Genomic DNA, 27,965 nt, shown 5'->3' on the forward strand with positions numbered 1-27,965 from the left:
ACCTTGAGGGGATCCCACGGGCAACAAAAAGGGAAAACACTTTGGTTTTGCCTGTCAGCATGTCAGGGCACCTCAACCCACACACGCTCACTTCGGAGAGCATCTATCTCTACAACAGGCCTCAGTGGCTCGTCCCGAGCCTCCAGGCCCCTGCAGCTGACACAACCTGCCACGAGGTGGAAAACACTGGGCTAATCCCGGTCAAAAACGGGAGCCGGGGCAGCCGGAGGATGAGACACAAAGGAGACCTGACTTGACCTGAAGGGGCAGCTTTCTGGGAGCCAGATGGGGGGCTTCCTCCTCCTCTTTCCTGCCTGCCCCCCGGAGCCCAGGATGGAAGGAGAGGGCAGCTTCCAGTGCCACATCAACGGTCACTAGCACGCTGTCTTCTCTGCCAATAAAAGTCTCCTGTCCTGCCTCCTCCAGCGTCTTGTTCCTCGAGCAGGGGGGCCACCTGGAGGGTCCCCCACAGCTAAGGGAGACCATGGCTTCCTGCTGTAAGTCAGGGGGAAGGAGAAGCCAGAATTAGCACATGACCCTGCGACTTTTAGCCAAGAGGAGCCTCGGGGTGAGCAGGAGAGCGGGAGGGCCTGACGCCGTCTGCACTCCCTGCCACGGGTGTGAAACAAGTGCTGACTCTAAAGCCCGTCTTCGGTGCCCACTCCCTAACCCGCAGCTGGCACAGAGTCCAGGGCAGGGTCCTGCCTCCCCTTGTCCCTGTGCTTCCAGAGTGACCCACCTTCATCACCCCAGGTCTTGGAATGCGTTTCTAGTGATGGCTACAGCATGAGTTCTGTGTAGGGCTGGCCAAAGGCCAACAGATAACAAGGTGCAGAAGTAGGTCAGACAGGTAGGCCAAGTGGCTGGGAGGGGCCAGAGAGGCCTCGACAGAGAGCGCCTGTGGCCAGGGAGCCCAGTCAGGAGTCAGCCCAGCGGATCAGCCAAAGCCCTACACACAGCACAGTCCTGCAGAGGGACACTGAGATGACCAGAGAGTTTACACTAGGGATCCAAGAGAAGATCCCAATGGGGTCAGGAGATCACTGCCCCTGGCGAGAGGTTAGGAAGGGAGGGCTGTCTGCTTACCTTCTGGAGGCTGGAGGAGTTCAGTTGAGTCTTGTCAATGATCTTCACAGCCACCTGAACATGAGACAAAAAGCCCAAGATTACCTCTTTGACCAAACTAAACCCAGGACTCGAAGCGCCTTCCTCCTTCCTGTTCCCACCTCCTTTTTGTCCCATCCCTCTTGGCACTCCTGTTTGTTCAGGTCACATTTCTGTCTAGTAAACAAGAGGATGGCTGTGGTAGTAGTGCCACCACTACCTATGGGGGTGCCAACAGTTGGGAGGTGCTGCCAGGTTCCCCACCCCAGCGCTCACCTCTTTCCCGGTCAGGATGTGCCGAGCCAGCTTCACCTTGGCGAAGTTGCCCTTGCCAATGGTCTTGAGGAGTCGATAGTTGCCGATGTGGGGCTGCTCGTCAGCAGAGGTGGCTGAGTTGCGGCCCCGCAGCATGTTGGACTTACCGCTGGGCTTGGAGTCGAGGTGTCCCAAGGCGGGCTGCAGGGAGGGACAGCACCCCTGTAAGTACGCTGCCCTGCCAGCTCCCCGCATGCGCCCTGGTGCCTGTTCACACCGGGAGAAGGCTGCATCTCCCAGGAGCAGCAGCAGCAGCACTTCAGTGCACTCACTTTACACTGACCTTTCCTATTTCTCACTTTGCAGTGATCTGCTGTCTACCCAACGGAGTGGAAGTTCAAGAAGACTCGTGTACGCACTGTTACAGCCCAGCAGCTAGACAGGCAGGGTTATGGTCGGTGCTCAATGAATTCTGTGTAATGAATTAACTGAATGGCAGCGTCTGAGCAAGGTAACAGTCTGCCCTTCTTAGCCACCCCACTGCTCAAATAAGGGTGTGAGGAAGCAGAAATAACAGCAGCACTGACCAGGGGTAGAAACAGAGCTCAGAAAGGGTATGGTCCAGAGGAAGACATACGAAGACTGTACATTCCTCAAAGGGCTAACTAAACACAGAAATACTGCGACACAGCAATTCTACTCTTAGCTACACACCCGAGAGAAGTGGAAATGTATGTCCACACAAAAACTTTATATACGTGTTCATTCAAAACATCCCATATTCGTAATAGCCAGAAAGTGGAAATGACACAGATGTCCATCAACTGGTGAACAGATAAACTGTGCAATATCCACACCGTGCAATATTCATTGGCAATTTTAAAAAGTGTTCTGACACATGCAACAACACGAATGGACTTTGAAAACACGGTGCTGAGTGAACAAAGCCAGTCACAAAGGCCCACATATTGTATGATTCCACTTCTATGAAAAGTTCAGAACGGGCAAACCCATGGAGACGGATAGCAGATTCGTCGAGGGCTGAGGGCTGAGGGCAGAAGAGGGTGGGGAGGCTGTGGTGATAGATGCATAGCTCTTTTAATTGTCCACTCTAATGGGTGACCTGTATGGTATGAGAGTTAAATCTCAGTAAAACTGTTCAGAGTCTGGTCCGAGTCTGGTCTAGAGTCCTGACTTATCTCGCAAAGAACACACGACATCATCAACTCAGCAAACGGGACAAAGCTACTGCCAGGGCCTCCTCCCAGAACCATCCCCGCTGCCTTGGGAAATTCAAGGAGATCGTCTGGAGGGGAGCAGGGTGACCAGAGGAGTGAGTCAAAGTTCTTCCTCTCACAGCCCCTTCTGGCTGTGAGTGAAGCAAGCCCACAAAACCACAGAGGAAAGGCGTGACTTGCTACCACCAAGGAACTGTCCAGGGTTCCTGAGCGTCCCCAACCAGATGCTTTTCAGACAGAAAAACAACACAAAGTATCTGCTACGATGTTTCCCTTCTTGTGCCAACGGAAGCTTTCCTTTCTCTCTGTATAGCAGTAGCTGCTGGCTGGTTTGGGGTGAGCTGCTTGGCTCAGATCCCAGAAGCACATGGGTTGAACCTTTTTAAAAAATGTATTTGTATTGATTTCAGAGAGGAAGCGAGAGGAAGAGGGAGATAGAAACATCAATGATGAGAGAGAATCATGGATCGGCCTTCTCCTGGGGATCAAGCCTGCAACCCGGGCATGTGCCCTTGACTGGATCAACCTGGGACCCTTCAGTCCGCAGGCCGACGCTCTACCCACTGAGCAACACCAGCGAGGGCGGGTTGAACCTTTGAGGAGAAAGGATTTCATGTGTACAGTAGGCCGGAAAGGAGAGGCTCCTGGGCCTTTCAGGGTACCTTCTGTCTTCTGCAAGTCGAACTCCCCCAAGCCTTGCGGTGTCCCCCAGCCCACAGCGCTCTCTTGCCCTCTGGTGTCCAGACATCATGCGGCTCACATAAGCCTGGCTGGTCCTCAAACAGCATTTGCTAGGCCAGTAGATTTTCAAATACTTGTTCTTTCCCTCCAAAAGGGACTCTAAGGTTTACACCCCTTGGGGAGAAGGACATGTCGAGGCTCCACTGGTACTTGCTCTGTCTGCCAAAGGGCACACCAGGTCCTATTCAACAGGGTCCTGAAGGCCTGGTCTCCATGGCCCACTGCTTCTCAGCCCCATTTCCTGCAGGCGCTGCAAGACCGCTACCAGGGCCCTTCCTTCTGTCCCGCTCCCATGAGCAGAAGGTGGGTGGGCAAGTTCCTTGGCAGCCTCTACTTCACCTCCTGACTCTCATCATGCCCCTCTTTTCTGAGGGTGGGATCTGGCAGTCTCCACGTCCTCAAAATCTGGAATAGGGATTCAGCATCTACCTGAGAATTCGGGCCCTCTGCCCCTCGGGAGCCAAATATCAAGGACTCCTACCGCCTGTCTGTGCTCTACTGTGCCCATACCTCCTGGTGTTTCTACCCCAGGGGCTGGTCTGCATGGCATAGCAGGACAGCACTTCCTGTCACGATGAGCTGCATGCTGGATGGACTTCAAGGAACAACAGTTGCAAGAGGGGCTTAAGAGTATAGGGCCAGAGACAAACTGCCAGGGTTCAAATCCCAAACCTGCCACTTACTAACACCGGCTGACTTTATCATCATCAACACCATCCTTAAGAGGGAGAAGAGATTATGACAAAGGGAGAAGGAAAGCATCCAAAGATGAGTGTGTGGGGGGACCCCACGCCTGTGTCAGGAGACGGTCCGGTTGATGTCGCAGAGGTCTGTCCAACATCACTCGCTTCCACCCACCACCCACTGCATCAGCTTCCGTGTCGTACAGCGGATACACTATTCCCTACTTCACACTGGGCAGCTAAGAGCACACACACACAATGCTTTATCCAACAATCAGGAAAGAGCAACTATTACTGCCATTATTTTTAGTTCCCAAATACCACTGTTCTTAAAACCAGAGTCTTCTTGTCAACAAGACTTTGGCATCTAAGTCGAGTCCTCCTGAGCTGGCTGCAGCCCAGATGGAGGCTGGAAAGAGACGCTATGGTCCTCCCCGCTGGAAAGAGGTCACGGCTGAGCGCTGGCCACCACCCTCTCTGACTCCTGTTGCCGGCCGACACCACCACCCCTACTCTTCGCAGGAGAGACTGGACAGGGCAGCTGGGAAGGGCTGGCTCCACGCTGGGTATCCAGGACAGTAAAAGAGTGGAGATTCTGCTTGTCTAGGACCCAGAGGAGCAGAGAGCACTGGTGTGTGCTCGTTGATCCCCTGCCCCCAAAGTCACCCGCTCCCCTTTCAGGACTGAACCACCCAACTCTCAGGACTCAGTGTGTAGTTCTTCTCCTAACCCAGTGGTCGGCAAACTGCGGCTTGTGAGCCACATGCGGCTCTTTGGCCCCTTGAGTGTGGCTCTTCCACAAAATACCACGTGTGGGCGCGCACGTACAGTGCGATTGAAACTTCGTGGCCCATGCGCAGAAGTCGGTTTTTGGAAAGGAGATAGACGAAACAAGTATATGAGACAGGTGTGGGTGGGAGAGTTGGAAGGGGTCGACCTCGGCGAACGTACCTCAGTCAGATGGAGGACGTTTTTAGCAAAGGGCCGGCTTAGGAGTCCCCTGATTAAGTTAATAACAAGGTACCTACCTATATAGTTTAAGTTTAAAAAATCTGGCTCTCAAAAGAAATTTCAGTCGTTGTCCTGTTGCTATTTGGCTCTGTGGACTAAGGAGTTTGCCGACCACTGGCCTGACCTCTTGGCCTCCCCTAAGTTGTAATATGTCCCCCAGAGCAGGGAAGTGGAACTGGGTGAGGAGAGCCCACCGGGGAAAGGACAGAAACGAGGAATCTCCAGTAGAAAACTGTTTCTTGGACCCAGGCCCTCAGTGAGGAGGCTTCCAGGAGGCCGGAGAAGAGGTAAGAGAGTCCCTTCCCTGCTTCTGTCTCGGCCCATCCGCCTGGACCCACATCTCACCAACGGGTGGAGGGCTGAGGACTGGCGGCCCTTGCGGGCCAACCAAATAGGGCCTGGCTACAGCCACGCTCTCCCCTCTCCCTCTAGCCTCCTTGCCCACAGGAAGACAAGGGGCACCAGACATTCCTAAAGCTTTGGCTGACACAGCCCAGGCAGCTCCCGTGGTCTGAGGAAGCTGGTTGAAAGCAGACCCCACGGCGCTCAGACAGCCTTCAGACAGAACAAGGGAGTCACCCTACGAGGCCACACTTGGAACCCAATGGCAGGCCACGCAGGTTACTAAGCAGGCCTGGCTCAGAAGTAGGGCCTCAACAGCTGCAGTGTCCTCCAGAGAGAGGAGAAGGGAACACAGGACGTGGGGATGAAAGGAAAAGAGCCTTCCATTCAGTGGGCCTTCCACCTGGGATCCCAGCCGGGCCTAGGCGGCACCAGGCGGCCCGGAAGACAGCCTCCACCCGAGAGGCTGGGCGCTGACTCAGGTGGGCAGGGCCCCTTCCCTAAGGCTGGAGGCTCCTACCACCAGTTCTTCCCGAGGAAAGCTCCGCTCTGGGCTCTGCATTCAAGTGTCCCGAGGCTTCCCGGGAAGGGACCAACTGGGAGGGTGGCAAGCAGGCACTCCCTGGCCAGGACAGAGCAAGCCGGGCACTGGGGAGTGGAGGGAGGAAGTGTCCCTTGGCACTAGCCCTGGCGACCACCCGGATGCAGTCTCCCTCACTGTCGTACCCGTGCGCCCGCCCCGGGCCTCTGCCCCGTCACCCCTACCGCTCACTCTGGCCGAGTCTGCGGACTCGATTGTGGGGGAGACGCTTCTGTTGGTGGCTCTTCCTTTCCTGGCCAATGCCCCTTCCACCTTCCCAGGAATCTCACTACAGTGCTCGCCGTTCTTCACGGACCCGTGTTGGGGTGGGAGGAAAGAGGAGGAAAGGGCAATCCCAGAGCAAAAAAAAGGAGGACAACATACCCGGCTGGAGAGAGGGACAAGGACTACCAGCAACTTCCATCCAGCAGAGCCACAGCAGAACCTGTCAGGCAGCGAGGGCAAAGTACAGAGGCCGCGAAGAGCCAGGCCCAGGGCGGGGGCGCTCCGCCAGCCGCCCTTACTCAGCCGCAGCAGGCGACACCTTCCACCACCTCCTCAGCGAAAAGCAGCAAAGCAGCCAGGCCCAGAGGCTCCTGCCTGGGAACCTGGACTATGTCGCAACCGAAACCACCACTAGCAGAGCCCAGGCTTGGCAAGGAGAGCAGCGGGGACGAGCCGGCGGCTTCTTGCGGGCCAGGCCCTCGCAGCCAGGAAATACGGACAGCACAGGACACGACACCAGGAGCAAGGTGGGAGGAAAGGGGCAGGAGGGGACCAGGAAGGAGGGAGACTAAGAGAGAAAGAGGCGGGTTTAGATCAACTTCCTTCTCCCTTCCCCTCCCCCTCGCCGGAAGTGGCTGCCCCACCCTCCCCAAGGTGCTTCGCTGGGTAACAGCTGGGAGAGGGTGAGGAGGAGCCAGGGCTGTCATAAAGTCCTTATCTCACCTGCGGCAGGTGGGACCTGGGAAAGGGCTGAAGTCGGAGGCAGGGTAGAGAGGAGTATGTGAATCAGACATGCTGACCCGGGGGGGCAAGAGCAGCAAACCACCCACCAAGAACAAGGCTGGGGGACAGGTGGCAGAGTCCAGCTACCCAGCAGTGGCAGATGGACCCTTAGTCCAGAAAAAGCAGTGTTTAGCCTTAGAAAAATGCATGTGTCTTACACGCAAAATATCTTGGACAAATTTCAGGGGGTCCAGGGATCCAGTGAAGCCCTTTAGAAGTTCTAAATTTTACCCAAAGGCTGAAGAATGAAATGTCCCTCTAAGTCCCTTCCAACCCTGTTTCTGGGAATCTATTCCTAAGTTCCCACCAACCTCCAGCCCCCCCATCTCCTGGCCCCTTGGGTGCGCGCGCACACAGACAACACGGCTGCTCTCTACAAGCTCCTAGGGCAGTGATGGCGAACCTTTTGAGCTCGGCGTGTCAGCATTTTGAAAAACCCTAACTTAACTCTGGTGCCGTGTCACATAGAGAAACTTTTTAATATTTGCAACCATAGTAAAACAAAGACTTATATTTTTGATATGTATTTTATATATTTAAATGCCATTTAACAAAGAAAAATCAACCAAAAAAATGAGTTCGCGTGTCACCTCTGACACGCGTGTCACAGGTGCGCCATCACTGTCCTAGGGCCCGGGGGCAGCCCTTCCTCCTGCAAAGGCCCCTGTTGACCTTGTCTGTGCTGTGTGTGCTGATCCTGGCCTTTCTTCTGGCTCACCATCCACTTCCCGTTCATGCTACTACCCTAGGCTAGGATCCTTCCCATGAAGCAACACCCTAAAGACCCCATGCTGGTCGGCCATAATCCCCTCGGTGCCCTCCCACACCTGAGCACAGACACCTGAAGATCAGGCTACTTCAGCGTTTGTCTTACACATGAGATCAGGCATTTCTGATAGCAATGTCTGCCAGCAAGCACTGCCTGTGTTCACACCAGAGGCCGGCGGGGCAGGCAGGGCCCGCACTTTACCGATGAGACCCTGGAGCACAGGAGTGGAGAGGCCTGCCCAGGGCCCGCGCCTCCCAGGCAGGGCAGGGACTGAGCCCAGGGCTTCTGTGCCCACTCAGTGCTCCGCTGTCCCCTCTACCAGCCATCAACCCTTCTTGATGCCTAATCTGCTTTTACTTCCCCCAAAAAGGTAAGTCCCTGGCTCTTCCTCCAGACCAGAGAGGTGAAGAGGTGAAGATGCAGGGAAGGTGCTGGGACCACAGGAAGGCCAACGCCTGGTAAGGTCAGCAGTGGAGGGCTGTTTCAAAGGCCTCCCGGGTGGTCCCCTAAGTAGACCACTCCTTTCCAAAGTGGGCCCTGACCTGGACCGTGGGCTCAGGCTGGCCTGGGACCACCTGCCCCTTTACTCAGAAGCGACTGGAAGGTGCTTTCCCTCAGTCCTATTTGCCGGGCAAGAAGGGGCTTTCTATGCTGAGGAAGTACCAAGGACTGACCTCAGAGAGGCCGGGACGGACGGGGTAGGACTAAGCCGCAAAGTCACACGGCCCTGGCAAGTCACTAGCTCTCTAACCCTTCCTCCTTCACTGCATCCAAGCGCTTTCTCTGCATCCTTTGATCCTGAATAACTGTCACTCTCAACTGCCAGGAGGTAATAAACCAGTGGAGCATTCTGGGTAGGAGATCTTGTAAAGCTGTGGTAAGCACTGACCAGTGTGGGGAGGCTGGATGCAACTCCCACACCCCTGAAGCTAACTGTGCTGGCTGCACCTGGGGGACCCCCTTTCCTTAATACCCCATTGCAGAGAGGAGGTGAAGCTGTGGCAAACAGTCAAAGGGCTACTCCTTTTTCCAGCCAGGGTAGTGCCTCCCTGACAAAGGACACAAGCAGAGCCTGAAACTGAAGCAAAGGCAGCATCTTTAACGCCCTGGGCTGCAAGCCTCATCCCCAGCCAGGTGACCAGCACTGCAGCCTGGGCCACGAGGGGAGCAGCCTGCGGGCCTCAAAGCAGCCCCAGCCGAAGCCAGGGCCTGCCTGGGAAGTCCAGCAGGCAAGAGCTGACCTGGCATGAGACCAGACTGAGCCACCTCCAGCTCACCCCCCCTAGTTCACTGAAGCCACAATACAATGAGCACCCCTCAACGTCCTGTCATCAGAGTCGCTTGAAACACTGGTGGAGTCCACCGAGGGAGCGCTATCTCATTCCCCAACTACTGCTGTCGCTTCAGCACACCTTTGCTGAGTGCCTACCTCTGGAGCCAGGGCCATTGCAAAGCTCAGAGACCTGGTTCCCGCCTTCTAGAACTTAGGGAGGGGACTGTACATTAGACTCACTGCAGCCTCTCTGCCTGCTGCATTATGGGAGGAGAGGCTCTGGAGAGAGACGGACTTGGGGAGGGGGGGGGGCGGAGTCCTGCCTTTGGTCCTTACCAGCTGACGAGCAAGATGATCTGCCTTCTCTTAGTCTGTGTCCTCACTTGGGACACGAGGCCACTAGCTGTCCACACTCACAGGATCGGCGCGGCTAGGACATGGTGCTGACTGGGCCATGGTGCCTGGTACACGGTAAGGTCTCGGCAATGTTTCCCAATTTCTTTACTTTCAGGTAGGACCGTTCTTCTCATCTCAAGGGGTTCTCTGAGCCCTAAGAAGAGCTTTAATCTCCAAGATCTTGACTACAAGTACCAGAGTAGCAAAGCTGGTATTCCTTCTAGAATCAAGTCATAATTCTACCATGGCTGGGTGTCACGTAAAGACCCTTTCCTAACATGAAACCGCTCCTACCAAGACGAGCGGGTGAGCGAGAAGGCACCCATCTCTGCCCCCGAGTAGCCCAGAGGAGGACGGAGGGTGCCTGTTCTTCCCTTCCTCGTCAGTTCCTTAACTCCTTCCAGACAAGGCCCAAGAAACAGCCCCAGACCCGTACCACATGGTGCCAAGGGCTGGGGGAAGCTCACATTGCCAGCCTCACACTCCATTCAGCTCCTCCCGTACCAGTGGGTTACTGTAACCATGGAGACCAACAAGTTCCTCCATATCACAGGAGAGCCAGCCTGCCAGCAGCCGGGCTCTGGGGGAGGCAGAAGGCAGCCTGCAGCAGAAAGGTTTGGCTCATTCCACGGAGGATTGTGGGGAGCTCATGGAGCCTAACCAGTGCAGCTGAGGTGCCTGGGCCTCCCTCGAACTTCCTTTTCTTTGCCAGCAAGGCATGTTTTTAGCACACTGCCTGCCTGCACCTGGTGTGGGAGTGGAGGGCGTCCTCTGGAGTTAGCCCTGTGGTGGGACCCCAGCTACCGCCCTGGGGCAGGTAGGAAAGGGATCTGAGCTATGGTAGGAAGAGCTACCACTGATACTCACTAAAGCAAAGCACCAGCTACCACATAATGCCTTCTTTTAAGTGGTCCAGGTAAGTCAGCCCTCTTAATCCCTTTTGTTTAAAGAATTATCAAGATACCTTCCCAGTTGCGAGTGACCTCTCCCGCTCCGGACTCTCACACATCCTACCTGTACCCGTTCGTTGCTTCTGACTGTGTTTCCATGAGCTCTGAGTGATCTACACAAAGTCTTGCTCACTTCTGTAGGCGCTTAGTGCCGAACAGTGCCCGCACCTAGCTGGCCCATGTTAAAATACAGTGGAACCTCGTTTCTCAAACTTAATTATTTCCAGAAGGCTATTCAAAAACCGAATTTTTTCCCATTAGAAATAATGTAAATTGAATTAATTCGTCCCAGACACCCAAATGACTCCCTGTTTTAACCTTTTGTATATGTAGTACATGTCTAATCTATAAATAAACACTTTAAAAACAAAAAGGACATGAAATATAAAAGAAAATTTAATAAAAAGGAAATGTACAATAAAAATGAAAATTTAATAATTATAATAAGCAGCTACAAAAGTAAAAAAAAAAACAAAACCACACACACAGAAATATTCACAGCACAGTATCCCGAGATGTCAACCTGGTAAACTGGCTCATACCCGGGCATCCTCTTCTCTGTCGCCTGAGCCTTGTGACTGGTCATACAGCTTTATGAACGGGCTGTCAGGTTGAGAAGCGAACTGTTCGAGAAGGGAGACATCTGAGAACCGAGGTTTGACTATACTTACCAAATCAAAGTGGTACAACTTTTGGGCCTTGAAGTCACCCTACCCCTCTGTCCTCCAGGAGAAAAGACAAGGGCAGAGAAAAGAAGATCAAAACCTCTTGCCACAAAACCCCTTTCCCCTCTTTCAGGGTATCTGTTGCCCCGTGAAGTTGCTTGGTTACTGTCTGCCCTTCCCACTACACTATTCTACAAGGGAGGGACCCTGGTCTGTCTACTCATGGCCCACAACAACGCCTAAGCACGTGGCGGAAGGATTCAACAAGGTACTGCACAAACAAATGTGTAAAAACGAGTGAGAAAACATGTTAGGACGTCACCAGTGTACTCTGCAGACAGCTTCCCAGGGGCAGCGAGTGCGCGATCCCCTCTCCCGTGGACAGATGACAACCATGGAGTGTCTGTTCCACCAACAGCCTCCTCAGGTGGGCATAAGGCCTTGTGCTTCCTCCTAACACAAAGCTCGAGGCAATCTGGAGACAGATGCAGATACAGGCACAGCCCGGAACCAGCAGCACCCCCCTCCTCCAGTCTCTGTCCCCCTCAATCAAGCCCAAACCCTCCTTTCATCACAGAGGGGGAACCCTCTCCTCCAAACTTCGTGCTGCCCAACCACCACCAGGCTCTCTCACTTCAGACAGTTCTCTCTGCTTCTAACTCAATCCTTCCCGGCTTTGCCATCAGGACCACTGTGTCCTGCTGTGACAAGGCAGTGCTGCTGGAGCCATTCTAAGAGGTACTGATTTGGGAAAGCAACAGGAACTTGGAGGAAACATTTATTTACTGTTTGCCACACTGAGAGCTCTGCTTTAAAATTTCTTCCTTGAATCAACGTACTGATTGTAAGGCCCAAGATGGCCAAAAAATGTCACCTATACACACCTGCCTCCCAGTCCTGCTACACAAATCAGCAACCACACCCTGCCCCCGCCCCTCCCCCTCCTCAAACTGCCTCCTAGTACAGAAAAGCAAAGGAACTAAAAACAGCAGCTGGGGAGCTCAGTTGACTCACCCAGCATAATCATCTCCTCCAGAATCTCCCATCTTCTCCTAGGGTTTTTGGCAACACAAAGTAAAAGAGAAGCACGAGATCTTAAAACACACACAAAACAAAAAACAAAAACCAAAAAACTCTCGGCATTGATGCCACAGCCTTGCTGCTTGGGTGCCGATTTTCCCCTTCGTCTCTGCCCTTTCCAATGTGTTTCCTAAACCATTCGGGCTGAGCTGGGAGCAGACCCAGCCCCGCGCTGGGACAAGGGGCTGGGACAAGGGCCTTCGGGGTCCCACCCAGTCCGGCGCCTCCTACACTGCGAGGTGCTGAATAAAGCGAGTGCCCCTTCCCACTGCATCTCCGTCTGGAAGTGGGACAAATATTGCTGTCCTCCTCCTCCAGTTTCAAAGAGGGAGTTCAAGGAGGAGGAAAAGTCAGAAAAAACACTGGGACAAAGTTTGCTGCCCCAGAAGTCACCATGGCCAGAGGTCAGAGCTGAAGCAGAAGAAAAGACACCACCTAAGGCCATCGCCGCACTCTCGCCTCGGAACTGTCCCCACCTCGCTGGGCTACCATGTGGCTGCTCCACTTAAGTGACCAACAGAAACTCAATGGGCTTGTCTTTCCACAAATCCAACCCGGCTGCTCCCGCTCAGGCAGAGGTGCTCTCTGCCTCCCACAGCAGAACATTAAGGCGAGGGCACCTGTGTCCAGTGCTACCTGCAACGGGTCAGTTCGGTCAGAATGGAGAGTTCACTCTCACCTGGCCAGGAGAACAGTCACGGGAAGTGAGAACAGCTCTCTGGCAAGCTTTGCGGGGAGGAAGTGGTGTGTGTGTTTCTTTTGGTCACTGTCATTTGCATACAGCAGGACCATTTTTGTGATAGATGGTGCTGTGACTACAAAGTAATGAGGACACTTCCATAAGCACATGCAAATCTCTTGCAGTGTACCAAAGAAATCCCCAGCTTGCCACGAGTTTTGCTCTGAGAAGGAACTATTTACCCATAGAAACGTGTTAGAAACAGAGGCTGTGTCCTCAGGCCAGCCCGTGAGGGCCCACCATTGTAGCTGAACAGTTGATTAACCATGTTTAAGATCTTAACCACAGTCCACGGCAGGGCAATGAGTTCTGTGTTCGCCATGGAACCTAGGAACTTTTTCTGTTCTGCAAGCAGTATGGGCAGCAGAAATGGGGCTCCCTAAACTTCAAATCCTGGGTGACGGCTTGAAACAAGAGGACTTGAGGTAAAAGAGGGTTACTTCGAAGTATTTGGGGTGGCTGAGCAGGGCGAAAGGTCTAAGGCAGCGGTTTCCAACATGGGACACACGCCCCACGGGGGGGGGGGGGCAATTTGAAAATGAGTTATTCACCGTAAACTTTTTGCATTTCTTATGGTTCTAGAGGCCTCGTACATATAAGTATGTATTGTGACGTATTTATGCATTTCAGTTCTCTATTATGTTTTGAAACTATTTTCTATTTTTTTATATTATCATTATTTTTTTGATTATTTTTATTGAGTTTTCACAGAGAGGAGGAGAGAGGGACAGAGAGTTAGAACAATTTCTTAGTGATTTCTTCCTCAGCACTTCAACTGTCCTTTTGTCCTTTTATTTTTCTCTTTCATAGATGCCATGTTCTTTGGAAGCTTGTTTAGACCAAGTTCATGGCCTTTTAGGCTTCCTCCACATGAATAGTTCACTTTTTGAATGAGAATTATATGTCACGGGGGGCATCAGGTAGAGATGCTTAGGTGGGGCATGGCCAAAATAAGATTGGGAACCACTGGCTAAGGAGATATGAACCAGGCGGAGATGAGGACTGAGGCTGGAGAAAAGGAACCGTGAGTAGGTACTGCCTTGCAGGGGAGAAGGGCTAACCAAGGAGCCGGGAAGAACCTCCAGCAGAGAGAGAACGGAAGGGGGCCTGGGGCAGTCCCCTGACGCATCAAAGAGCAAATGCTCTTTAGAACAGTCTCCCTACTTGGCAACGAAGCCGGGACATGCTTCCTATCCACCTCACCAGGCCCGTCACTGCTACTGCGGTCTTGACCCTGGGCCAAGGGCAGACAGCCGGACCCTACTGCGAAGGGGCCACAGGGGCAGGTGCCTTGGCTAGCTGGCCAGATCAGTGGTCAGAAGAGAAGACTGGAAAACACAGCTTCTCAGTCAGACTGCGTACATGTCAGCTTCTGGCTTTAGGCCTAGGTTGCCCCAAAGCCATACACTCTTGTTCCTTTTTGGTGACAATGACAGTCCTACTTCAGGGTGCCCTAGTTGTCTAGGCACTTGGCCTAGGAGTAGAGTATGGTAAAAGAGACGACAGCCATTTTCCATTACAAGTGTCTTCTTAAAAATCTTTTAGCCTGGCCGGCGTGGCTCAGTGGTTGAAGGTCGACCTGTGAACTAGGAAGTCACGGTTCAATTCCTGTTCTGGGCACATGCCTAGGTTGTGGGCTCGATCCCCAGTGTGGGGTATGCAGGAGGCAGCAGATCAATGATTCTCATCATTGATGTTTGTTTCTCACTTTCCCTCTCCATTCCTCTCTGAAATCAATAAACACATATTTAAAAATAAATAAAAAGCACGTTTTACCGTTAATTCATCTTTTCGGAGAGTCCTAGGAAGAAAGTCTCTTGGAGAAGGGAGTGTCTGGAAAAGGCCGGCTGAGCCCTGGCCAAGGCAGCAGGGAGGCGGGGGCTGGAGGGTCTGCGGATTCCGACCTCTGTGATCTGAAGCTGGGAGCTGGGCTCTGTACACATCAGCTCACGAACTAGGACCACAAATGAACGGGTGGGGGGGTGAGGGCCACTTTGGGGCATTGTTAGATGCGCTATCACACCGACTGCAGACAAGAGCGGGCTGGTTGTTTTGAAGAAGGCAGGCAGCCAAGTCTGTAGCTCTTCACCTCCAAAGAGGGCAGGGAAGAAAGGTGGCTACAAAAGGAATACAGATCTTCCCCCAACAAATCCTGAAGGGTAGCTCTACTTGCCAACAGGCATGGTGGCTTAAAGAAAGACCTGAAGACGGAGAGAAAAACACCACCCAGACATTCCGGTTGGAAAACTCTGCTGCCCATTCTGTTGTTCTGTCTAGGCCAGCTGTGGGCAAACTACGGCCCGCAGGCCGAATCCAGCCCGTTTGAATAAAACTAAAAAAAACAAGACCGTACCCTTTTATGTAATGATGTTTACTTTGAATTTATATTAGTTCACACAAACACTCTATCCATGCTTTTGTTCCGGCCCTCCGGTCCAGTTTAAGAACCCATTGTGGCCCTCGAGTCAAAAAGTTTGCCCACCCCTGGTCTAGTCCGTACAACCACCAACAAAGACCCCAAGACACAAAGGGGTCTCTATCAAGAGAAAACAGATTTTTAAAAGTCAGAAATTGCTGTATATCCAACACCATCCAAAGCACTCAGGACAATGCCTGACATATACTAAATGCTCATGACATACTGGCTATGATTGTAATAATTCCAGATGCTTTCCTAACTTACTCTGTAGGGTGCCAGAAAAGATATGGGGACGGAGGTCGATTATAAAAAAAGGCTTTGGGCTTTACCTCATTTACCCAATGATCACCACAAATGCTCTATACATGTAAAAAGAGATGCACCTTTTGAACTGGCCTAGAGCTCCAGGGTCAAAGGCCAAGTTCTATTCGCACCGCTCGTACCTGAGCCTGGGTTTCTTGCAGAACCAGAAAAAGTCTCCAGCAGCTAACATGTTTTATCCCCTCCATAAAGTCCACTCTACTCTCCCCCGATAAAAAACACCTGAAACATACGCATCCCACCCTAGGAAAATCCAGAGTATACAACACAGTTCTTGAGACATACAAGCGTTTCTAGATAGAGGGACCTAGAAACTGCAAATCAGTGTCACAGTGGGAAATGTGACTCGCATTTAAGAAACACACACAGACACACACAGTGTGGCTAGAGTCCCTGATTGTTATGTGCTGAAGAGCACTGCCTCTTCAGCTGTGAGAGGGGGGAAACTGTGTGTGTGTGTGTGTGTGTGTGTGTGTGTGTGTGTGTGTGGTGAGAATTGAGCTCCACTTCCATCTCCCGAGTGTCTCTGGGTGGAGACCCTTCCATGGCAGCCAGGCTCCCACCGCCAGCGGTCCTTCAGGCAACACAACAAGACCACCGTTCAGGAAGATGGGATTTTTGGTGTTGGTTTTGTATCCCATGAACTGGCATACACGCATCTGTCTCGGGGGCAGTTTCCTGAAACAGCTGCATGCCCCGGCCCCGGCCCCTCCGGACAGGATGTGAGAGACAGGAGAAAGGGAAATGAGATGCCAGGAGTCGAAAGGCAGGGACAAAAGGCAACAGGGAATGAAACTGTCTTCTCCGCGTTCCTGTCGATGGCAGCTGACTTTTCCTGCCGGGTCCTCACTGAGGACCACACTCCCTAGCACTCCCCTTCCTTGGCAGACCCGGCTTCCTCCTGGCATCTCCCCTTCACCCTGACAGCTCTACCCCATCAAGTGCCTGTGTATCTACAGCTGATGCTGGTTACCCCATGAAGAGATAACCAAGGTCATGTGAGCTGGCCTGACACGCTCTGCTGTACTTGTTTATAGGCAAGAGGATTAAAACAACCTGTCAGGGGAGGGAAGGGGGCAAACCCTGTACACAGGGCAAGCACTGGGAACACAGCACAGAGGCCTTCCGCCAAGAAATCTTTTGCTCAAATATAAAGCAGAAAGCTCTCACCAAACACCAAACCAGCTAACTATGCCAAATACCACTTAGGATCCAGTGACCTTGAGGCACTGTTCAACTTTTTCCATGTTCTTTGTAAGAAAGGTTTGGGTTTGTTAGCGGCTGGGAGAGAATACAGGGATGAGCAACACAAACCAAAAACATTAGTGCCCGAGCAAAGCTTCCTGGCCCACCACGGGATGTGATGAAGCTGAAGGAGGGAGTGTTCAGGGCACATTCGGATAAAAAAAGCACTCGGCTCCCAGATGCCCAAATGCCCAGTCAGAAGTCCAACCACCAAAACGGAACTCCCTGTGGCCACTTCTTGCCCCCTCCAAGTCAGACCTGGGGACCAACTGGGTCCAGCTCCAGGGAGAGGTGCTCAGGCAGCAGCGAGCCTAGGCCAGGTCAGGTGTCCTCTCTAACCAGAGGGTCAACCTGACAATGACAGCACCAGCGAGAGACCCAGCGAGAGGGGAGGGTGGTGGGCACCCGAGCCGGTGGCCCCGGGCAGCTCGGCTCTCCCCGGCAGGCCACGGCACTGGGCCTGGCTCTGCAAAACCGGCGCCACAGCCCCTGAACTCGAACCCCCTCGCAGCAAGCGTGGTCTGCTCCGCTCTGGTCTGTGCTGTAGCGCTCACGCCTCAGCAGCAAGAGGATGTGTCCATGTGGGTGTTCCCAGGGCTGGCCGAAGAGGTCAGCAGAAGAGGGCGAGGGTGTCCCTTCTCTGGCCAGCCAGCGGGGGAACATGATCCACCCGCTGGCCACCTGTGCTCCCCGCTCCAGCATCCCCTTTCTAACAACAGAGCAGCTACCACTTCCCTAACCTTCCTAAGAAAACTGAAGGTAGTAAGTCCAGCTTAGAAACTAAAGCAACTGGCTTAGAAAAAAGGGGATATTGTGCTGTAGGAGATTCCAAGAATAAACTCCCCGACCACCCACCAAGCTCCTCTGAAGAGCAGGCGTATTTAGAAGTGCTTTCCGTTTCTCCAAGTCTTATAGAACAGGGTGCTTAGGCACACACATACCTGGCTGGGTCACCACCTCCCCGACAGAGCCCTGGTCTCCCTGCACCAGAGTAAGTCCACACCTGCCACGGAATTGCAGGCCGAGGCGCAATGTACTCCCTGTTCACATACTCACAAGCCCATTAATCTTCCTCCAGATCGCTGCTGCCATGCAGAGCAGTGAGGCGGGCCGAGTCCCTGAGTCCGGCTCCAGAGCCAGTCACTCCAGTTTACCGGCAGTGTTGCAGGGGTGAGGGGGGGGGAGGAGGAGGGAGATTATGATTCTCTCTTTTCAAACCCCGCCCCTAAAACCAGGGAGGACAGCAGCTGGGTTCCCCCTTCAGGAGAGCTCCAATCTCTGGGCACTACAGAGCCAACCAGCTGCATCCGAACTCGGGAATGTGCACATCAAACACGCTGGGAAAGCAGGGAGCCAACCGGGTGGCAGTGGGCTGGTCTCCCGCCAAGAACTTTCAATGGCTCCCCTATCAGAACTGGAACATAACAGGAGGTGGGCAGCTTAATGGTCTCTGGGGAGAGGCAGGAGGGGAGACAGTAAAAGCCGGGCTAGCATGGGAACAAGACTCACTCGCTAGCAGGAGAGGGGACTGTATACGGTCAGAAGTGAAACGCCGCCATTACACAGAGGCACGCTTTGCCGCTGGGCCCTGAGCCCTGCAGTTTGGAGCTGGGTCATTTCTAGGTAAGGGCTGCCTCTCAAGCACAGGAGGGAAGGGGGGCTCTCACTGGCTGTGTTGTGCAGCGAGTCAGTGACCAAGGGCAGAGCAGAAGCCACAGATGATGGCGCCTCCCGCGCGGAGGGGAGCACCTCCTCTGCCGGCCAGAGCCGGAGGCTGCCACAGAGAGGCGCTGTTTAGCGAGAGAAATGTCCGTCAGGAGAGGCAGGCGGGAGGCCACCAGGTGCTTCCTCTTTCTCACCGGGTGCGACCAGGGGCCTCCACGGGCCGCCTCTGAGAAGCCTGCAGAACCCCGGTGGCAGCACTGGGTGTGAGTCGTCACCCCCCCCACCCCCCAATGAAAAGAGGGAAACTGGTGCAGACCCCTGGGCCTAAAGGAGTCCCACAGGGTCCTCAGCCAGCCCTGCTCCAAAGCTAAAACCAGTCCTCCTGCCAGGACAGACACCTAGAACAGCCTGCTCTCCACCCAACCCACAGCCAGCCCCTTTACGCCACATGGTTTGGGGGTGGGGAGACACCAACAGTCATCTCAGCGGGGCACCCAGCACTGGGACAGGAAGTGATGGCTTTATATTCACAGCACCACTTCAATGTGTGTGCGCGCGCACACACACACACGATTTACATATCCGTGTGTGTATATGTACATATGTGTGTGTATATACGCAGACATGTAAAACTAATTTTCAGACCCACATGACTCCTGTTCCCGGCCTGCAGCTCCAGCCTCACCTTGGCCCCTGCCCAGAATCTCACTCTGGGCTCCCACCACTGGTCTTCAAATGCACAAAGTTCTCAGAGCTCCAGGCCTTTGCTATGCAGCCTCTTACCCCACCCCCACCCCACCCCGAACACTTTCCCTCCCGAATCTGCTCACACTCTTCTTCCTGGTTGGCCTCAGCTCAGATACCACCTCCTGCAGGAAGCCTTCCCTGCTCCATCCCTGACTTCACAGGGCCGCTCAGTGGGTCTCCAGGTACCTGCAGGTCAGCCCTCCCCACACTAGGTAGAACTCCACTGCTTGCCGAGTGGCCTGTCTCCACAGCTCTTGGTGACTGTCTTGTTCACCATTACACACAACTGAGAGCAGCCTAAGGGAAACTTCTAGCTAGGACTTACTAGTAAGTCATCTCTGTGTCCTCAGTGCCAGATACCGAACAGTCTTGAAGAAAGGCTTTCCTAATTCATGAGGAAAGTCAGGATCAGGGTCTTCCTGCTTTCTCAGAGGGACTCCTCACCTAATAGCACAACTCCTTTCCGTGTGACCCTCCAACTGCTCGGGTGCAGCGCACACTGCGTAAACCCGCTCCCAGGGCTCCTGGCATGGGCAGGCTTTCAGAACTCCTCTCTGTGGGTCAGCTGGGGCCTGCGTGCCCAGCCCCGCTTCTGCCATGAGGTCTGCAGGTGGCCCCACATAGCCTGTCTAAGCAATAGGAATGCCTTTGAAGTGGAAGCAATCGGGGGACAGTGCCAAGGTCCCCAAGGGAGTGCAACTCTAGACCCAGCTCCGCCCAAACAAGTTACATAACCTTGAGCAAGCCACTCGCCCTCTTGGGACCGCCCTCTTGGGACCGGTGTCTCCTCCCACATGATGAGGGGCTGGAGATGAGCTCTGAGGGTCTGTCCCATGTGGGCGTGAAGGCTCTCGGTGCCTCTGTACTCACAAGCCTTCCAGGCCTGTGTGTCCCTGAGGCCGGAGCAGGAAGTGGGCACAGTCTGCACGTCCTGAAGACCACATCCTGACCTTGGTTTATAACAGTTCAACCTGCCAAAAAGTCGGCCCCATCGTGTCACTTCATCTAACAGGCCTTGGACACCAGGCTCACCCTGGGAAATGTCTCCCGCCTAGGGCTGAAAATTAACCTAGAGACTACTCCAGACGGAGCAGCAGGACAGTCCCGAACCTAGTGTGCCCTAGGGAAGGACCCTGTCCCACCCCCCCAGACTTCATTTATCCACAGTTTACAGCTCCTCGCCCTTCCCCGCTCTCTGCACACCATGAATGTGGCCACGGGCCAGGGAAAGGCGCTATGACACAGTCTGTTTCCAGGAGCCCCAAGGCTCTGCGGTCTGAGCCGCTCTGAGTAGGCGCAGCGAGGGTCTGGGCACACCTCGCACGTGCCCCACCCGGAGCATGGCTCCCGCAGCTCGGCTCCTCCAAGGGCTCCTGGGTGGGAGCGGGCCTGCCCACCGCCGGGAGGTGATCCAGGAGGAGAAACTGACTTGGCAGAGCCCAGCAGCAGCAGTTTCAGTCTCCCTACCCAGGGGGGGCGGGCGGGTCCGAGCAGACCAGTCCAACAGGTCCTCTTCCACCACCCGACCCAGCCAGGCCTCCTGCGCCAGCTCAGAAACAGGAGCGTCAGAAGTCAGGTGGGGCTTTCACACCCTGAGTCACAGACAGGGAACCAGGAAGAAGAAAATAGTTCTCTTTCTCGCCCTTGCCCTGTTCACAAACGTGGCCCCCGATCTCCTCACAACTGGGGGTCCATTCAGAAAAGCAAATGATCTCCCCTGAGACCTCAGGACAAACCTGGGTCCTCACAGCAGCGGGCGCCGGGGCTGTGCTGTGTCCTGTCCGATCTCCGGAGCTTTCCTCCCGCTATGAACAGCTCCAGCCTTGGATACACCGCATGATCTCTCCAATCCCGACACAATTCCACCCTCAGTGTACTTCTAATTCACCCATCGTAAAAGGGGGCAGTTTGAGGCTAATTTCACCAGAAGCCAGAGGTGCTGTGGGTCAAGGCAAGAGGAGAACTCGGCAAAACCAGGTGGGCTTGGCTTCCTGGCTCTGGTCCCGACTTCCAAAGGCCAGACAGGGTTTTCTCAGCCCTGCAATCTCCTCTGAGTTCTTAACCCAGTGATGGCGTAAACGTCCCCCCCATCCTGAAAAAGTCACTAATGAACCTATAAAGACACTGACTTACATGACCAAAAACTGAACAGATACAAATCAATATGGACACACTTCCCCAAGTGTGGTTACAAGCGGAGAATAATGCCCGTGTTACAATTTAGCTTATGTCACAAATAATTGGAAGATGACCACACACAAAGCACTCTGAAGACTCAGGGGAAGGAAGGGACGCAGAGACGGATAAAATACAGTCCAGCCTTCAAAAGAGTTGATTCGCTAGTAGGAGATATGAGCACAAATCACACAGTCCGACATGGGCCCAAATCCAGGAACTAAAGTTACCGTCTGCCTATTCCGCCCAACTTGCTAAAAGGCTGTGGCTTGCTATTTCTCAGAGGAGCCATGCTTCGGCCGAGAGGTCTGAAGACCCGTCTCACTTCTCGCTGGGACCTGAGCGCGGCCAGGCGGACTAAACCCTGGGGCTTCAGGAATGGGGCTGCTCGCCCGCTGAGCCGACCTGGTGAGAGCTGTGCCATCTGGCATGGGAGAGCTAACCCAAGGAGACTCACTGAAGAAGCAGGCACTTAGCTCTCCTATCTCACCCCAATCTGGAAACTAGGGACAAGCCCAATATGCAAGCCAAGATGACATGGGAAGAGCACAAACACAGTCAAAAAGTTGCTCAGGACTTAGGTTATGGAAATAAAGTCAGAAAAAGCCCCTAGCAACAGAGCACGAGAGGAGAAGAGCTGGAAGGAATTTTTGTTGTTGTTAATCCTCACGCAAGGATATTTTTTCCACTGACTTTTAGAGAGTTGGGGGTTGGGGGAGAGAAACATTGATGTGGGAGAGATACATCAATTGGTTGCCTCCCACATGTGCCCCGACCAGGGCCGGGGATCAAACCCACAACTCAGGTACCTGCCCTTGACCGGGAATTGAACCGGAGGCCCTTCGGTACAAGGTTTGCCGCTATAACCATTGGGCAACACCACCCCGGGCTGGAAGGAATGCTTGACGCTTTGCATCCAGGACCACCATATCTCAACGCTGGCTGTGACTAGGGAGGTACATCTATGTAGTTTTCCTTTTATTTCCTAATTGTATGCTGTCAACCTGGTCTCCTTCCTTAATTCCCTTCCAATCAGTGCTGTAGCTCAGTGCACACGGAAGCCTTTAAGCCAGGTTTTAAACTGTGCCCTTACCCATCAGGCTACCAGCAGTGTCAGAACTCTTCTGGAAGGTAGTAGGGAGGAACGGCTGGTAGCAGGGAGGAACAACTACTAGTACGAATTCCTGAAAGTGCTTGGGAAGACATAAAATTCCCCAGACAGATTCTATGCCATCTTAAAAGAAAAAAAGTCAGTTAATTCAGAGCCCAGGGATTGAGGCTCAAGTGTCCTCCATTAAGAGGGGAAAAAAAATTCTGAAGCTAGACCTATCTTAAAAATGGGAAAAGCTGGTGAGAGACTTGGTCCAAATATCACCTCAAAAAGAAACCGCTTCCTGAAAAAAAATGTTTTAAGTGGATATGGGGGACTGGGGATTGGCTTGTTTAAAATCTTTCCTGTACAGTCGACAGCAGATTAGCTTCACAAGCCTCTGTGGAACGGGTTTACCATGAAGAATTCCATAATGTAAGGATTCTGAACGTGCAACTGGAGCTCGGCATCCAAGACATCTATTACTGAGAAAAATTCTCACGCCCCAATCACAATGAAGGTGTAGCATCAGTGTCTGACTTTTTGTCACTGAGGATTGGTCTTAACACTGTGGCTTTGGCAGCTCGCCCTATCGGCTGTTTCACAAGCAGTTTCTGTAGTTTTAAGAAAGGCAGGGTGTTTGCTTTTAAACACTATCTGAAAAATGTATTTCCAAATAGAGTGCAACCATTCCATGGCAGAAAGGAGGGAATGGAAACGAACCACAGAAAAGAATCGGTGCTACCGGACAGAAAGGGAGCACGCCAGGGCTGCCAGGGAGAATAACGCCGTGTTATTCATCACCTGCACCAAAATGGCACCAAAAGCTAACCGAGTGCCTCTTACTACCAAGTTAGAAAATAAAGACACAGAACCCTGGCCGGTGTGCTCAGTGGTTGGAGCCCTGGCCCATGCACTGAAGGGTTGAGGGCTTGATTCTGTCAAGGGCACATATCTGGGTTTGCAGGTTCAATCCCCAGCCCCAGTCAGTGCGCATATGGGAGATAAATGTGTCTCTCTCACATCAATGATTCTTTCCCTCTTTTTCTCTTGCTCCCTCCCCACCCCTCTCTAAAAAAAAAAAATTTCTTTTTAAATCAATGGGAAAAATGTCCTCAGTGAGGATTAACAAATCAATAAAGTAAAATAAAAGAAGGATATAGAAATGGCATTAAAGCAGGGGTCCTCAAACTTTTTAAACAGGGGGCCAGTTCACTGTCCCTCAGACCGTTGGAGGGCCAGACTATAGTTTAAAAAAAAACTATGAACAAATTCCTATGCACACTGCACATATCTTATTTTGAAGAAAAAAAACAAAACAGGAACAAATACAATATTTGTATTTGCATGTGGCCCACGGGCCGTAGTTTGAGGACCCCTGCATTAAAGACATGAGACTAATAAATGAAAATCCTTATAGAGATCTTCATCTCTCCAAAATAAATTTACCTGGCTCAAATCTGTTTGTTTAAAAACAAAACAACCCCAACAATTCCACACCAATGCAAAGGACTGTCACATCTAATCAATTAGCAGCCACACCTCTCTGCCAGCCTGAGGTGGTAATTAAGGTAGAGTTTTCTCCCTGGGAATACCAGGACAAGAAGGGCAGAGCCCCTGTGGACCTAACCGATTATGACAGCCTTTTCATTAGCAGGGAACCGCGGCGTGCACTCTCCAAGGAGGCAGCGGCCCGCATCCCTGCAGCACACCTGTGCACGGCAGCTACCTCTGCTGAGACAAAAATGTGCAGGATGGGGGCGGAAGGGGAAGAATCACTCGTGAGGAAGCTGTGCTTGTCGAAGTAATTGATGTGGACCTTGGTTTTTCCACGTAAGAAAAAGATGGGTTCTAAGTAATTTAGAAATGGCATCTCACCGTGATCCTGAGAAATGAATCAGGTTGGAACACAAATACAATCAGACCGTCCAACTCCCTCTCTTTCTCTGCTAGGGCAGCAGAGGGGCGTAAGTGGATAAATGATGCTTACACCAAGGGCAGCAGCTCAACCCTTTATCCTTGTAGCTGAAAACGGGCTCGAAATTTTAGGACTTTGTGAATAAAAATGAAAACTTCTAACAGGATAAAAGACAAGGCACTACTGCCAGGGTGAGACAAGCAAGTCAATCAAACCATAAACCCCAGTTCACGGAAACTGCACAGAGGCGCACACGGCAGCCTCTCCCTCTCGGAAACAGCACGGACGCCTCGGAGGAGCGCCCGAGAGCTGCGGGACTGGCCTCAGGAGAGGAGCCCACGAAAGACAAACAAATGCAATCGGGAGCGGCGGCAGGTTACACAGCAACGGGAGAGGACAGCAAACGGCCAGAGTGCCGCTCCCGGATGGAGCTGGCCGGTCCCAGACGCACAGAGGCCTGGCGCGGCCAGCTCGGTGCTCAGTGCCCGCGGCAGTCAGGGGAGAAGCAAGCAGCTCTGGGCCTCTCCCTGTGTAAGGGGCACATGGAGCGTTGTAAAGAGAGAACGTTAGTTTCATTAAGGATAAAACGTCCTCAATTAAGAAACACAGACAAAAGCTTTCTCCTTTTTTTCTTTTTTTGTGGGGAAAGGGGAAGTGCTTACAAAAGAGCCCTAGAATCCCAGCATCCACGGTGCTCCAGTGCAGGACAGTCAAACCCAGGAATCCAAACTGTCCTCTTCACGGGACTGACTCGTTCGTTAACAATTTTAGGTCTCAGGACTCGTTTTTCTCAAGGGGTTCTTAAAATTCCAGATGAAAAGAAAGAAAGAGGAGAAGAGCCAGGATTAAATAAGTTTTTTAGTTTCCCACAGCTCTTGTATGGTACAGTCAAGACCAGGGCGGTCAGCCAGAGAGCAGCACCACCGTGTCTCTACCACCTGTGCCACTTTGGCACTAGGCCACCAAGGGCAGAAAGAAACGGTCGGAGCCCATGCCCGACTCGAAAGCCAACGAGGGAGACGTTTTACCCAGCACTGACCGGAAGCTAATAAGACAGGATCAACCCATGTCCTACTGTCTGGGCACAACTGAAGCCAGAGCCGAAGGTTCGCCACAGTCAAGAAAGTTTCGTTTGACACCAACATACATGCCAGACCACTTGGGTTTATTACCTTAAACAAGTTACTCAACATTTCTGGGGCCTGTTTTCTCATCTGTAAAGTGGGGAAAATAAGACCTACTATCTCACAAAGATCAAATGAGTTAATGAATGTAAAACAGCTAAGCAAGTGCCTGGGACAAAGTAAGTGCTCAGTAAACGTTGGCTATTATGTTTATAGCTAAAGACATAGCTATAAACACTCAAGGCATACCATGCCCCGTGAGAGAGAATGGGTTGGGGCACTGTCTACGCTTAAAGTACCCAACCACTTAGCGAATGTAGGGCCAACAGGAGACACCGTGACTGAGTCATTGCCTTAGCTAACGGGGAACAAATCCTTTTTGAAACCAAAAGTCTATCCTCTGTTCCGACCAAACGCCAAAGAGAGGAAAAAGCACATCAAGTTCAATTCTGGAATTGAAATGAAAGCCACATGTGAATCCAAGAAGAAATATGCTTTGTGTAAAAAGCACAGGACGGCGGGACTTGCTGAGTGACAGGAAGTACTAGTAGAGCTATAATCCTGCCAAATCTGTATGTAGACTCAAACTGATACAAGTGAAGCACTTGATGAAACAGGTTTTTTAATGACTCTGATGAGAAGTGATTCTGAACAAATGAGATCAGTCTAAAAAGATTTGCTTAAAGCTGGTCCAAGCGACTATTAGAGCGAGGCCCAAAGGTCTGCTAGTAACCGTACTAAGGGAAGCTTTGATAAGTTAGAGGTACTACGGAAATCAGAGGATGAGTATAAGCAAAAGGACATGGCCGAGAATGATAATATAGCCAACGTAACTTTACCTGTCTCTTAGGGAATCATCACATAAAGATAAAGTCCACACGCTGGCACACACACCAAATCTGCTCAAACAGGGCTCACAAAGGGTTAAGTACAGAAGAAATAGCAACAAAGTGTGTTGGCCCTACAGCCTAGGGGTGGGGGTGGGGGGGACATACTGCTGGGTGCTCTGGCCTTGGTGACTGGCGGAGCCTATCGGCCTTCAGCTATTGTAGGCACAAGGTTCTTCAAGGTTAGAGGCTAAGCAAGCTTTGCAGTTTTCAAATTTGGAATTGACCAATAGCCAATTTATAAGTTTTAAAAAAACCTACTGTCATAATGAAATCCAAGTAAGCCAAATGATCTTTTTAATGGAATAAAAAAAAAAAGGCCAATACCCTGTATTAGGAGGAAACAAGCCAACTTTGGTCAAAGTCCCTGAGAACCAGCTTCCTCAGCTAGAAGGACTGCAGACCAAAGCAGCAGAGTGCCTTCCAGGAGCCCAGCCAGGACTGGGAATTGCAAAACAAAGGCTCACTATGAGGTCATTGCAAGTAACCAGCCAATCAAGGCCAGGGAGATCAACCCCACGCTTGTCTACAGAAGCGGTTCTTACACTTGTCTGGAAACCTTTACACTCTTAATTATAAGGACCTCAAATAACTTGTTTATGTGGGTTATAGCTACTGTATCATAATTAAAACAGAGAAAATATTAAACTATTAATTAATTTAAAATAATACTAAACCCATTACAACTACATCTTAATAATTATTTTTCAATATATCAACTTAATACATATCATCATAAAATCTAAGTTAATCATTTTTTAATCCTCACCAAAGGACATGCTTAGAGAGAGGAAAGGAGAGAGGGGAAGGAGGGAGATCAATGTGAGAAACATCAATCAGTTTCCTTCCATACACACACCGACTGAGGATTGAACCCGCAACCCCAGGTATGTGCCCTGACCAGGAATCAAACTGACAACCTTTCTTGGTGTTCGGAAAAGAATCAATTGAGCCTCTCTGGCTGGGCAAATCCAAGTTAACTTTTAAAATGGAATTAAAGCTAAAACATGTGGATGAGCCTTGAAAACATTATGCTAAGTGAATTGAGCCAGACACAAAACAAGTATTAGTATTGTATGATTTTATTTACATGAGTTATCTAAAATAGGAAAATTTTATACATAAGTATAATAGAAGCTCCCAGAGGCTGGGGGCAGGGTAGATGGGAAGTGATTATTTAACTGATAGAGTTTCTGTTTGGAATGATGAAAAAGTTCTAGAAATAGTGGTGATGGTTACATAACATTGTGAATGTACTTAATGCCACTAGACTACACTTAAAAAATTATTAAAATAAATTATATGGCCCAGCTGGTGTGGCTCAGTGGTTGAATGTCGACCTATGAGCCAGGAGGTCATGGTTTGATTACCGGTCTGGGCACTTCCTCGGGTTGTAGGCTTGATCCCCAATGTGGGGCGTGCAGGAGGCAGCCAATCAATGATTCTCTCATCATTGATGTTTCTATCTATCTCTCCCTCTCCTTTCCTCTTTGAAATCAACAAAAATATGTTTTTTTAAGTCAATTATATGTTATGTGTA

The 27,965-nt window shown here is 51.8% G+C and overlaps 1 protein-coding gene across 11 annotated transcripts in view; it reads right to left on the reverse strand.

Moving 5' to 3' along the window:
• The window catches only part of MARK2 (MAP/microtubule affinity-regulating kinase 2), a 55,456-nt gene that overhangs the window by 13,321 nt on the left and 14,170 nt on the right, over positions 1-27,965 (reverse strand). For 9 of the 11 annotated variants that reach the window (XM_006771640.2, XM_006771644.2, XM_006771643.2 and 6 more), the window contains exons 2-3: positions 1,381-1,560; positions 1,087-1,140 (exon numbers count right to left, since the gene is read on the reverse strand). In XM_006771640.2, coding sequence (XP_006771703.1) covers positions 1,087-1,140; positions 1,381-1,560 — 234 coding nt within the window. Of the gene's footprint in view, positions 1-1,086; positions 1,141-1,380; positions 1,561-6,338; positions 6,774-27,965 lie in introns of those variants that run through there. The other 2 variants (XM_006771642.2, XM_006771646.2) reach the window with 2 other exon arrangements.

Source organism: Myotis davidii, unplaced genomic scaffold (assembly GCF_000327345.1).
Source record: "Myotis davidii unplaced genomic scaffold, ASM32734v1 scaffold425, whole genome shotgun sequence".
Classification (NCBI taxonomy): domain Eukaryota; kingdom Metazoa; phylum Chordata; class Mammalia; order Chiroptera; family Vespertilionidae; genus Myotis; species Myotis davidii.